Consider the following 14,245-nt stretch of genomic DNA (forward strand, 5'->3'; position numbering starts at 1 on the left):
AATAGTAGTAGTAGTATTAACATAACATCAGTATAAGTTTCTTTCTTCTGTGGGTCACAAAGATATTTTGAAGAATGTTGGTAACACCTGCAAAGAGTTTTAACATTGGGTTATCTTTGATTTCTTTTGTATAAAAAGAAAGAGAGAAAATACTGAGCCTTTTCTCAAAAAAAAAAAGAGAAAGTCATATAAGCTAACTATGTAGAGAGACACTTGGTGAACTGCCCTTTAAATGTATTTAATTTTTCTTCTCTCAAAGTCAGTCCAGTCACATGGACAACTGCTGTTTTTTGTCATATTTAAAGCTTGGAACTGAAACAAGCAGCTTAGACATTCTACTTAACATCTCTCACTGTGTTCCACAGAAGAAAGTAAGTCAAGCAGGTTTGGAATGACATGAGGGTGGGTAAATGATGACGGAATTGTCAATGTCAGTGACCCAACTCTTTAATAAAGTTTGCTGTCAAGGGGAAAAAGTAGTTCTTATCTTGTGTCAGTGCAATAATTACACAAACTTATTGACTGGCCAGTGTGGCCAAAACTCCTTGGCAAACAGAGGCATCGTGGGCAGTCAGAGAACCAGTCGGCACCTCCTCTCCATTATGTTTCCATTGTGTATTCTTAAGATTATGCTTATCATTCCTCATTCTGTCCGTCTGTATGAATTACCTCTGAAGCAAATTGCCGAAAGCCATTTTGCAATGCTGTCTGAACAATGGATGTTAATGCTGTGACTATAAAGGAGCACTTACCGAAATGCTGTTGGCATTTGCCATTGGATTTCAACCCAAGGCCAAAGGAATCATAAAAATCTATGCAGAGGGTATCTAGAGCCGTTGATGACTCTGAGTTCCTGGAATGACTGCCGGATTGGACTGGCATTTTGTGATAGCTCAAATATGCTAATGGAGGTGGGTCATTTTACACACATTTGTTGAGCATGGAGCGTTTAGACTGTTGTAATATTAGCGCAGAATGTGGCTGCACAGTGCCATCAGTGCAATTAAAGCATAATTAGCTTCAGCTAGGGAATGAGGGTGTTCGCTTGCTCATTTAAAAGACATAGAGGGCATTTGGGCAGATTACAACAACCCGTGGCCTTCATGCTAAGAATGATTTATGTTTGAGGAAAGCTCATTCTTATATGAAAAGTGGGTTATGGGGGAATTGCAGAGATAATTAAAACCAGTCTTGGAGTCATTTAGAGGAAATGTTACATCTACATCGTGCCTGGGAAGCTACTTGGAAAGTTTAAAGGGATTGTCACTTTCATATCGTTCCAAACCCCATACGACTGTCATTCATCTTCAAAACAAAACTGAAGATACTTTCAATGAAACCTCTTTTGTCTCTTCATTGAAAGTCTATTACATGAAAACTTGATGCATCAAAAGGTTAATAAAGAGAACATAAAATAAGTCCATATGAACCAAGTGTTAGCAGTTAGGCGAAGGAGCTTGAAGGAGTACGACGGAGAAAAATATCAAATAAACTGAGTCTTTTAATCAATCCACTTTGGAAAACAGGAGAAAACAACCCTTCTAAACAATGGTTAGACAGGACCAAGAATGTAAGAAAAGGCAGGCTATTTATATTATATTTATATTTACCTTTAAATGGTTAACCTACAGTTTGCATTACTACATTACTTTAAAGCTTGTTAATACATATAAAATACTGTATATATTATAAAACTATAAACCACGGGGACTTGAATGAATGAATTTAGGGAGTTTTTTTCTGATTTATTTAGAAAAATCTTTCCTCTCAGCGCTACTTTTGAGAGGGAGGAAAGTTTGAGAATGAATTTGATTTATTATCAGTTTCTTTGGCTGTGAAACCATGCATTATGTAATATAAAAACCTGGCAGTGTCACATTACTTATCCTTTTACTTTAAAAACATCTACAGTACACTCTGCATATGAAAAAGTTGCTTGTTTGTTGGAAAGTTGGTCTGTCTTGAAACCTGAACCTGTATAATGCTAGTTATATTTTTATCAATTCAATGGTATTCACATAGTACTCCAAGTTACTTCAAAGTGTACCAGGATGTTACTATTCTAAAGTCCAACTAAACTGTGAATGCTTTTTTTTGTTTTTGTGCCACTTTTCAAAGCATCCTCTGCAGAGGTGCTATATCTAGCTTTTAAAATCCATTTTACATTTAAATGGCTTTAAAAGTAGAAGTATTTTCCTGACAAACAATGGTTTACCTGCCGGGAACTGGGGATCGCTTTGAAGAAAAAGCAAAGAGAAACTCATTTTCCTTGCCTGTAATCTTCCTGTGCAGTCATAAAAAGGGACGGGAAATGACTGGCTTTCTTTCCCCCCTATAGTTCACCTTTCTCATGCACCATACAACTGGCCGGCGACACCATGATTTGCCACCAACCAGCCCCTCAGGGACGGCAACCGTGCAGTCAGCAGTTAGCCAGGAAGTCTGCCAATGTCCCACCATTGTGTGTGTTTATGCACAAGTGGGTTGTGAATGTAACGGGTAGCCTTCATCATCGCTAAACCTCAGACCACACTCTTCCTGAGCCCAACTGCAGAGTGCTAATCTCCCACAGTGTCTCAAGGGAAGAGCCCCTTGACTGCCGGATCATTACCCTCTCTCATAGAGCATACATGCTCACGTCCTGGCTGGGAAGAAATTCCCCTTCACAGCAGCAGCTCAAGAAAGAGCAGGAGTCCAGACTCAGATCTGCATCCGTCTCTCTCTAAGAATCTTATTTAAAGAGAATGCGCTCTGTCCTTTACCGTCTAGATAACATCAGTCAGTGCTTTGCTGTAGAATTCTATTAAGTTAGTAATGTGCTTTGGATTTTTAGACAACTTTGGGATTTCTCCTGACAGAGATAAGACATTTCCATAGGCGAAAAGCCAGAGGTCAGGAGCCAGGGAGGATCCATATTGTATTATTCTCCCATCCCACCACACCTCACTCCACAGTACTTGTGCAACTTAATTTCCAAGCCAGTCGACTCTTACAGGCGCTGGCCATGTAATTTTGCTGGGAGATGGAACTGCGTAATGATCTCCCTGGTGAGGTGAGTATGAGAGGAACCTCTGACACTGAAGATTGGTGTTGAGGGAGTGTAACATTTAAGCCTGTGAGATTGCCTGCAGCACTCAGATCAGGCAGCCGCCGTCTCTGACAGATCCCGAGCTCTCCCCTTCCGGCAGTGTGGATTCAGATTCCAGACATTTACCACTCTTATTCATTCTGGTTTTTGTAGTGCTTGACTCTCTTTATCAATGATGCTGCAGTAGGTCTTAGTGAGCCCTCATTTGCTTGAAGTGTCTGGAAGCACAAGGGCGAGACACTGTAAAATAATGATTTCAAAACCCGCTTTTGTGAAACCAGTGTAATTGGGATGAAGTCGATTCAGAGCTTCAGTTCAGAATGTTTTTAGCTGAAGTAACAGTGGTTATAAAACCTACTGTTATTTAACTAGATCTTATTTATATTACAGAAGAACTGGAGCAACTTTATCATTCACCAAATAGATCTGTAAGACTTTACGCTTAGTTAATAATGGTAAGACTGTTCAATTACAATTACATAGCCATATTTTTTTCCCACAATTTTGCAAGTCCTTATATTAATGTAGTTTGATTGTTTATTCATTCATTCCTTGTAATAAAAATCAGATGTATTTTCAATGAAGCTCAAGAGGCTCTTTGTCATCAAGGCAAAAAAGGATATTTTTTATTGCTATTCTGATCATCTAATTTAAGATGCAATTTTAGCTAAATTATACATTTAGCAAAGGAGCCTTTTCAGTAGTGGCCTCAGCCATTTGGACTCCACTGTATGTTTTGCTTTTGCACCTTGAAAGATGTGTAATTTATTTATGCTTATTTGAGCCACAGATGTTTGAATACCCAGTCTGGGCATAAGAGGAATGAGATATTGATGAGATGAAGGAAAAGAAAGGGGGGAAAGGCTTGAGCTACAGCTGTGCACGCTGTCGGCCCATCTGAATCATTGAAGGAGAAGTCTATTCTCTGGATGATTACTGGACAAGCATTTATTCGAAACGGTTCAGGCTGTTTTTCTAACCTGAATCCTGCACTCTGTTGTTCATGCGCAGCGCTGTACACTAATTAATTTGTGCAAAAGCAGTTGGTGTCCTCATTATTTCACAGACATTCTCGCACATTTTGAATTGCAAGACCACTCTCTGGATAAATAGACATGCACACATTAATTTGATGGGGGCCAGCTGCCAATTCAAAACATTTATTCAGCAAAAGTCTGAATAGAAGACGAAGGATTTTTTACTTTAACTAGCCTTTGATCAGAGCAGAGAGGGGATACGCTTTATCTGCACAGGGCTTTAAACTACTCTCCTGACCCCAACTGTGCTGTATGTTCCAACTGAAGCAGCATAATTAAATCATTAATTGGAAAAAGGTGTCCTCACCTACTTTTATTAACATACTCAGTGACTGGGAATTATTTTACCATCCAATTAGATGCTTATTTACACCTGGCGAGTTCACTCTCTCGGATGGGGTGCTGTGATGAAGTGAATTACTGCTGAGACATGCCAGAAAGTGTTGTCCTGCTGCGTATGGCTGGTGTCTGCTGCACCGCCTCGAGCTGCTCGCTCTAACCCAAGGGGTCACAGTTTGGCTGCTTAGCCTTTCCTTGTTGGCCCTTGCTAGTAGATGGCCAAACTAGGGCATCTTTCTCCATTGACTTAAGGGCTGTGTACACCTGGTCACTTCATGCATTTTGTCTGATCACATAGCTATCCGATCGTGAAAAAAACAGGTGTAAATGCCCTCCGAAACGCAATCGAGACCGCTACAGAATAAATCCTGGACCAGTGTAAATGCATCTGGTTGTTGAAACCACATATGTCAAGGCCAGTCAAGACACCCTTATTTATATAGTGCTTTTAACAATACAGATTGTGTCAAAGTACTTTTACGGTATGAAATAGGAAAAAAGTGTGTAAATTATGCAAAATAACAATAATAAATATTACATTTTCAGTTAAAGACAATTCATTGATGTCATCAGCCACCTCAGTTCAAACTGTATGTCTGTCTTTCTATCTATCTATCTATCTCTGTTTGTCTGTCTGTCTGTGTCTATCTATCTTTCTGTTTGTCTGTCTGTCTGTGTCTATCTATCTTTCTGTCTGTCTGTCTATTTTTTGCTATTGTTCTGTCTATCGTTTTATCTTTCTATCTATCTGTACAGTCAGAGCCACTTTTTTGTATGCTAACAGATATCGTTCTAATAGCGTATTAAAGACCTCCTTGATCCTGCAGCATTTCAAGCCTGTCTGCTAGCTCTCTAGACAGCTGGTCAGACCCTTCGTCCAGGTGAAATACCAAGCTTCTTTAAAGTTTAGGGCCAGATCTCTGGTTGTCTTTCAGCTTGATTGACACAGAGCACCGGAAAGGTCACCTTGTCTCAACATCAGAGCTGACTTTCCTGCGTCCAACCTCCTCTTTTTGTTTTTCCCATCACTCTTTCACTGTGTGATGAACTGTGGGTCACGCAGGGTGGGATCAGTTGTTGTGATGGGGATATTTGGGACTCAGAATAAGACTCGGAACAGTCTGGATTGTGTATGGCTATGTTTATTGTTCAGCCGTCTGCATTACAAAAAAAAAATGCAAGTGTCAATCGATAAGATGAGTTCACGGGGAGAGAATGCTAAGCAGCCCAATTGCTATCTAAGATGGCAGAGACCCTGTAAGCTCTGAGACTGGAGGAAAGCTATTTGAGGCTTTCCATTTTTAAAGAGTTGTCCGGTCCCCATCTATTGTTTCCTGGCCACAGCTAATGCAGTTTCTTACCTGGCTGACAAAAGCCTTAACAATGCATCTTGCTTTTTTCACCTCGTCCGTTGCAGTAGAATCTCAAAAGCGAGTTGAGTGGGGTCTGCTTGGAAATGGAGATCCATTAACGTGAAAGAGAGAAACTCAAAAAGAGGATATCCCTATGATTTATTTAATGAAAGGCTTCTTTGTAGGTCACACCAGACATAAGGCATATTGCACATTTGCAGCTTTGTCCAATTCATGCTGAATGCCCAGGGGAAACCTGTTGATTGACAGCTCATTCGACAGCTTAGTGAACAGGGTGTGCTTTTATAAGATGAAAGTGTTTCACTTGACCCCAGAGAAATAAACTTTCTCTTATTTAAACTTCTTTATTGCAAAGTTCTCAGCGCTGAAGAGATAGACCAAAAGGCTAAATCACATCACATTCTTGGCATGTGCAAAATTTCCACGCTTGAACCGAACTGATTAATAAAATTAGAGCACGACAGCAGAGGACAATACAACACAAGTTGCATAGGATTGTTTTTTATTAATTTAATTATTTAATTTTAATTAACATGATCTCCTGATGGCAAAGTAAAATGTTTGTTGCTGTAATGAGGTAGTGTAAGCAGATATTGTCATGACAGATTCATGCATTCCTCAGAATAATGATCAAATATTCTCCATGCTAGACTCGGAAAGAGGCTGAGGTGTGCTGTACTCACTGGTGTTTCTCAGAGCAGACTTTCAGGTCCATTACTTTGAAGTTCTGCCTGCCGTGTGTGGGGAAACAATAAAAGTGCATGTCTGAAATGTGAGACTCTCAAAGAGACCAGGGGCTCACTCAGGCTAATTATCCTAGACCTACCATGTGCTACCTGAACACAATTTCAGAAAGTTGGTAATGAAGTCCTTTAAAATAACTCTGCTTCCACACCAGCTCTTAGATTTATATATATATATATATATATATATATATATATATGATTGTGTTAAGTATTTAAGTACAGTCTATCATTCTTGCTGTCTAGTGTAGTGGCATTTTAATTAGAAACAGAATAGAGGGGGGGAAATATGACGTCACTCTGTAGGCCGATAATCTGCACACAATAATATAACTTTTATAAAATTTTGACGCTTAAATAAAAAAAAACATATTTTTAACACGTTCAGTGAAAAGGATTTACCGTATATGAATTTTAATCCACAATTCATGAACCTTTTCATATAAACTGGGAAAAAAATACAAAACTAGAGCAATCAAACAATCTGTTTCTAAGCACATTCTGTTGTTTTCTTGTGGCATTTTCATGCTTAATCGAGTCAGGTTGTAAAAGTTTCAGTTAAATTAATTTGTGGCCCTTTAAATTTTTAAAGCTTGAGAGAGGTGGTCAACTTTCTTATATAGAAAAAAAATGTTTATGACTTTTTGCATTTTTTGCTGAACTGTCCCAACCCTCACGAGCTTGTCCTGTTTTGACATGCCACATTGAATGAGTTAGCTCATTGCCCGTGGGGTTAGACGTGCAAGAGGAAAAGTGAAGGCCACAGCAGGGTCTGTCCACGCTGAGATGCCAAACAAACTAACTATGAATATGGATCAAGCCCTCACACACGCAAAGCAGTCTGGGACACCGATCCTGTTCAAATCCATTTATGTGGACACTGTCTAAATAGGACCTGAGAGCCATCTTCTGCCTGCAGGGCCTCAGGGACAACCCGGACCCCATCACCCCCTCCTTACCTGGCTAAACAAGTGACAGAACACAAGCAGAACAAGCCCGCGAGGAACCAAACCCCTCATGTGCCATTGACAAGCACTGGAATAGCCACAGCTCTGTCTTTATTCACCAGATAACACCTGCCAGCGGTTGACCTCAACACAAGACAAGCAGGCTGGAAACAGCACTTCAAATCAGAAGTCACACATCAGCTGTCTGCACGAGGTGCGGATGAGGTCAGAGCGATGGAATCAGACTCCATTGCTATGCACTTGTTTGGGAATGTTGCTTTTTGGGGGCTGCATCTGTCATACGGCACAACCAAATTCGAAATGTTGTCTTTTTTTATTTGTAATATTTATACCAAAAGGTACGCCTGAACACCATAAATTATGGAACAAGTATGTGAATAAGCTTCTATTTGATGCAGAACTGGTTCATTTAGTGGACCCTCGGGTTCCTTATGTCAATCCAACCTCCTTCCCAGGTGTTAGTCTTTCACAGGCCCGAGCTCTACTAGAAATCACGTGTCTGTCCTACACGTGCGGGTCAACCGCCTCTCTGTTAACAGCTAAACACAGCGTCCGCCATCCATACTAAACCTTCCGGGCAACAACAAAGCAAATATTTGTCTCCTGGCTTTATCTACAAATGCACATATTTCCTCATATTCTCTCAGCTGTGTTCAGCAGACCCGGCTCCCTCATCTGGCCCTGTTTGTGTGACAATACCTTCTGAAGAAACTCCTACATGTGCCTTGAAGTTTCCCCAGTCCCTGAAACACTGAATATTTTATAGCTTTAGTATCTTTTTTTTTTGCCTGTCAATCTGCCAGCTGTTTCCATTTATTTTTCTGTCTGTGTGTAGTGTGGTATCAGATCACCTTTTCATGCTTCATAGGAATTCATTAGGGGTTGTGTAAATTAAGGCAATGACAGATTTAGGGGAGGAAAACAAGGACGTCTTCACCTCTCTGCTGCTATTTATCGTCTCAGCCCAATTCTTTCCAGCCTTGAAAAGGCTGTTCTGGCATGTCCCTTCACATCTCAGATGCAATTAACTGTAGGTCATGTACTTGTACGTTATCTCCATTTGAGTCTCAGGGTTGATGTGTTGCTGTAAAAACTGGCCCCAAATATAGAAGCGCATATAGATTGTCATTGTTCACAGTAAACCTTTTTAAATCTTGTTTGGAATATGTTATGATCTTACTGTCACATTTATTAATTGTATAGATTGTCCATGCTGTATATGGGTGTTTTTTTTTTTTTTTATCCAGGTTCCAGGTCTATTTAATTAAAACTACCTTTTCTTTTTGTTAAGATCACATTAAAACTTATTTTATTTTTTATACTTATACTTATTTTTTATTTTATTTTAATGCTTTTTACATTACTGTTATGTAGTCTTTTTATTATTGTAAGCTTGTCCCAGAGTCATACTTTCAGTATATATATATATATATATATATATATATATATATATATATATATATATATATATATATATATATATATATATATAAATAAAAATGTTAATTATTTTTATTAAGTTAGTCTACTTGGTTAGGAGATTATAGTTAAAATAAGAAATGCATTCAATATAAGAAAACAAAGAAAAATCGATTTAAATTTACTTTTTTCAACATTTCCAGTCAAGCTGTATTTTTGGTAAATTGTGCAAAAATGATATAAATATTATTGAATTGTATGTCATCAGGATACATAAAATACTAAGCATGATATAAGAGTTAGAGTAAAAAATAAATCTTTTTTATTTCCACCACTCCATCGAGGTGGTGGGACATTTTATGAAAAAGTGTATGTATGTACATTTTGCCTCTGTTAGAAGACAAATTGAATAAACTAAAGAGAGTGTGCCACAGGGATAGCCCATAGTTGAAGAAATACCCCTTAATATGATTTACACAAGTGGGAAATGTTCCTACATCTTTTACCGGTCCTGAAACAACATTGCTTTTGACCAATCATGGAGCTCACATTTTAAAGTTAGGTTTAAAGCTTCAAGCCGTAACATGCTCTGCTTGTGTAAATTACACTTTGCATATACAGTACATGTTTACTGTAAACTCACTGTTTTTGGCTGGTATTTGTCCTCTCTTTTTGCTTTTGCTGCCGGACAGTGAACAAGAAGTACCGTGGATCACATGGTAAGATTTCTTAGAAAGTTGCAAATTCCACATAAGTGGAGAACATTTGTCTTTATTTTGTTTCATCTTTGCATACATTAACCTAAATTAAAGTACATTTTAAAAAATAAATAATTGGTATAGAAACAATTTAAACTCAGAAATTGCTATTAAATTTTACGTCACCAAACTAAGCATGGACTTTTGAAGGAGGCTGCATTGTTTTTCTTGTAAAACATACTCCAATCTTTGATTTATTTAGTCCTTAACACATGGTTCTCTGTTCTCCTGTATGAAGTACGTATCTTGGAGTTTACAGCTAGAATTCAATTAAATGGCATTTCTGCTCTGTGGATGGGAAATAATTCATGGGAAATAATTGATTTACTAGCAGTTTAATGAATTCATAATAAATGTTCAGACTTGAGGCAGAAGCAGTTTGTGGTAGATTTTCATACTATAAACATTTCATATTCAACAGCCCTTAAAGGGAAACTTTGCTCAAAAAATGAAAATTATATCATCATTTATCATTTAAATGATGACAGATTTTTCATTTTTTGGGGAAATATACTTTTAGTGTGCCTTTGTGTGGACTTGGTTAGACAAAATAATTGCCATTGTAGTAATGCAGAGATTTACTTTGACTCAAACCCTTAGCTAGCTTTTCATAGAACCTATTCAGAAGCCCAGGAATGGACCTAATACAATTATTTGAGTTTGAGCCTCAGACGAGATAACAAGTACACACAGAAAAGGAGATAACGTAACCTAATATTCATAAACTTAATATAATTTACATAGATAAAGGATGAAGTTGAGGAACCCAAAGCTCTTGAATAGAGAAACTGATGTCTGGCTCGCTTGTCCAATGGAGTTCATGAGGTAAAAAGAGGGAGTTGTGCTGTTTACCGCATCCCTGATGAATTTCGTCAGATTATTGCCTCCCATGGCCACAGGTGAGGCAACTTATCCATTGAAGCAGAAGTAAGCAACCAGAGGATCCCCTGAAACACGCTTCACGCCTCACATATGATCACACCACAGGATTTTCACTCTCGCTGCTCCAAAAACAAATATGAGTCTTCCAATAATATCTTAATGTATTGCAAAGGGTTGCCCCATCTGCAAATACAGAGGGAGGGAGGGAGGCCCATGCGCCCCACACAATCTGTTTCTGTCTCGGTTGTTATCGACACTAAAGACCGCAGGAGATTTAGTTATAAGAAACACATCCCTATTTACACCGGATTCAAGATTTGGCTTATATTTGCATCACATTTGCGATTTGTTCAAATGTATTGATATTTTCAGTGGTCCGTTTGGAATCCGTCCACATGTTGTGTATATGGCATGGAGAAGTTTGTCTGCTCTGTCCAAAAATGCTTCAAGCCTGCAATATTGTAATATTTGTTGGAATTGTAGCCCAAAGTCCAAACGTAAATCATAAAGCGAAATGCAATCTTTAGCAGTGACCTTTAATATTCTTTTTGTGAATATTAAAGGTCACTGACAATATTCAGATTACAGGTCGGCCAATTTTTCAATTAAACCATTACATTTGGTTCTCTCCGTCCTGAATATGTGGTTATGGCCTCTGTACGGTCCTTGACATATTTAATAAGTCACATCAGATGCTATCTGTAATTGGAGCAGCCCCGTCTCTTTTAGGACACCTATAGTAGCGCACAAAGTTCCCATTTTTGACTGAGCTCAGCAGCTCCTTCATGCATTTCGTCAAATTCGACATCAAAGGCTTGATTGTAGCATTCGACTTAGTTATTTAAATCCTCATTATCATAAAATTTCAATATTTTAGATATTCTTCCTCTGGAAAGAATGAAGTTGATTTAATAGGCAGCATTTATTTTTTTTCACTTCTAGACGAGAGATGTGCTTGGGTCATTTTAAAAATGTAAAAAGCACATTTTCATGCAAGAATGATTTCGCATAACAGCCGCACGAGGGGGTAGGGAGGAAGCCCACCGTTTGGAGCATGTTACAGGACCACTGCCAAGAGATTAATTATTCAAAACTTTCTGTGTCAGGCAAGCATAGAACATGAAGAGCCCAACTCCCTGGTTTTTGTCTTTTTCGGAGTTGTAATACCAAAACACGTGTTGGCTGATTTAGTGCAGATCCCTCTAAATGTTTCCTATGTGAAAGCTGTTTAAAGCTGCCTAGCATAGAAGTGTTAGGCTGATTTGTTTTAATAGGTTTGTGGTGATTTGAGGTACTTTTGGGACCACCAAAACTAGCTTAATCGACTTGACCAGGCTAAAAGACCAGCACTTTGGACTCAGATGTAATGTGGATCTAAAGGCCTCTTTTCTCCCATCACCTTTTCTCCTGTTTAGATTCAGAGGCCCCTGCGGACCCTGTGGCTCCAGTGATTGTAATCCCACCCAAAAACACTACAGTGGTGGCCGGGGTCAGTGAGGCCACACTGGAGTGTGTTGCTAATGCGCGGTGAGTATGCATATATGGACACACACTATTCCCAGCAGGAGTACAGTTCATTTGATATTCATTTACCTCTGACAGGTTCACAGCCATCGATATTCACACTGTCTTACTCCATTTAACCTTCATTTCAATGGCATTATTATAACAGCTGCTAAAGTAAAACTTCTGTTCTTCCAGAAGAATTTTTTTTTAATTACAAATGGATATTTAAAGACTTTGAATATGCAAGATTTTTTATTGTTGTTTTTAAAAGAAGTGTCGTATGATCACCAAGGCTGCATTTATCAAAAATACAGTAAAAACTGTAATATTGTGAAATAGTATTGCCATTTAAAATATCTTGTTTTCTATTTTAATGTATTGTAAAAATCAGTCTAATTTGTTCTGAAAACGGTGTTGTGCTGCTTAATATTTCTGTGGAAATCGATTATTTTCTAAAAAAGAACACTGTTTATCTGAAATGGAAATCTTTTGTAATATTATAAATGTATTTGTTGAAACCTTTAATCATTTTAATTCATTCGGAGAGAAACAGAGGAGACAAATTGTTTACTTTTCTGGACCTTGACAGTGTATTTTACTTGGCAGTTTTTAAGAATTAAAATAATTAATTTTGAAGAATTAGCAGCAACACAGTTTAAGTCACACCTGTTGTTTTCCCCAGTCCGGTTGAGAAGCTCAGTTTGGTGTGGAGGAGAAACACGGTGGAAGTGGCCAGTGGCGTGGGCTCCTTCGGCCGGCGCTTGACCATCCTCAACCCAACGAGTGCCGATGTGGGCATGTACGTGTGCGAAGCCTCACTTTTGGACAGCAGCGTGAAGCCGGCGGAGGCCAGAGCCTTCCTCTCCATCACAGGTGAAACACCTCGTCCAATAAAAGCTCCATTTCTTCTCTCCAACACAACAGCTGCACGTCTGCAGAGAAAATCCACCGTCTTAATGGTTCCACTCAGTGGGAAGTGATGAACAGCAAAGCCCTCTGATAGATATAGCACTACATTACTGCACATAAAACCTGAAATTACACACTGTATTAGCTGAGCTAAGAGCTTTTAGAAGAGCCTCAGGCATTACAGCTATCGGTCACAGCACACTATGAGCATATCACCAGGTAATTCTACACATTAGGATCAGCTGAAGTGCCATCAGACCTATTTCCAAGTCATTTGATTTACTTAATAACAGAAAGTGCACATAATTTGTAGTCTTTTGTAATAGCAGCGTGAAAGGAGATAAATGTTGGTGTTATCATATCTTTAGGACAGCATGGTAAAATGAAGGATCTGCAAACATAGATTGGTGTCTTAAATGGTTACTCCACAAGTCTTACAGGTTTGGAAAGACATGAGTAATTAATGACAAAATTGTAGTGGAGTAACACTTGAAAGAGTCATTTCAACCTCTATGAAAATCACTTTACCTATTTTAGTCATATTTAATTATGTTTATTTTAAATAATAATAATAATTATTATTATTATCTTTCCCTTAATAATATTCTATTTTACAGGAAAAAAGTTGTATAAAACATTAAAGAACAAATTTATAAGAACAGAAAATCATTATTTAATACCATTAATAATAATATCTTACGTGTATAATAATAATAATATATGAGTATAATGTTATAATAATAATGTGCACATACAGTTTTCATTATATTTTAGTTACTATAATTTATAATTATAAAAGAGTTATTATTGTGATTTTATAAGAATACAATTAATCATTTAAATAATAAATACAAAATAAACAATAAACTACACACACACAGTAGAATAATGTTATGCACAAAGCTTTAAAGAACAGATTTCTAAAAACAATAATCTATCATGTGTAATCTCATTTGATTATAATATTAGTAATAGTAACAACTATACTATTTATAGAAATTATTAATATTGTTGTTACTTTAACATTGTTTATAATATTGGTGTTTTTAATAATATAATTGTCATATCATATTTTTTAACAAATGTTGATATTAGCACACAAAGCTCATTATTAAGGTCAACTGACAAAAAATATGTAATTTAACTGCAAGTGTGAGACCTAAAAACATTTTTATTTGTATTGTTTTTCTGTAAAATTGAATTCATTGCCCAAATTTGTCTTT

At 37.6% G+C, this 14,245-nt stretch overlaps 1 protein-coding gene across 3 annotated transcripts in view; it reads left to right on the forward strand.

The window, feature by feature from the left end:
* Positions 1-14,245, forward strand: part of LOC113091961 (protein sidekick-1-like) — a 110,828-nt gene that overhangs the window by 12,935 nt on the left and 83,648 nt on the right. For 2 of the 3 annotated variants that reach the window (XM_026257645.1, XM_026257646.1), the window contains exon 1: positions 12,801-12,986. In XM_026257645.1, the coding sequence (XP_026113430.1) occupies positions 12,911-12,986 (76 nt within the window). In that variant the 5' untranslated portion in view covers positions 12,801-12,910. Of the gene's footprint in view, positions 1-9,659; positions 9,687-12,022; positions 12,135-12,795; positions 12,987-14,245 lie in introns of those variants that run through there. The other variant, XM_026257647.1, reaches the window with a different exon arrangement.

This window comes from Carassius auratus, unplaced genomic scaffold (genome assembly GCF_003368295.1).
Source record: "Carassius auratus strain Wakin unplaced genomic scaffold, ASM336829v1 scaf_tig00214411, whole genome shotgun sequence".
NCBI classification, from domain to species: domain Eukaryota; kingdom Metazoa; phylum Chordata; class Actinopteri; order Cypriniformes; family Cyprinidae; genus Carassius; species Carassius auratus.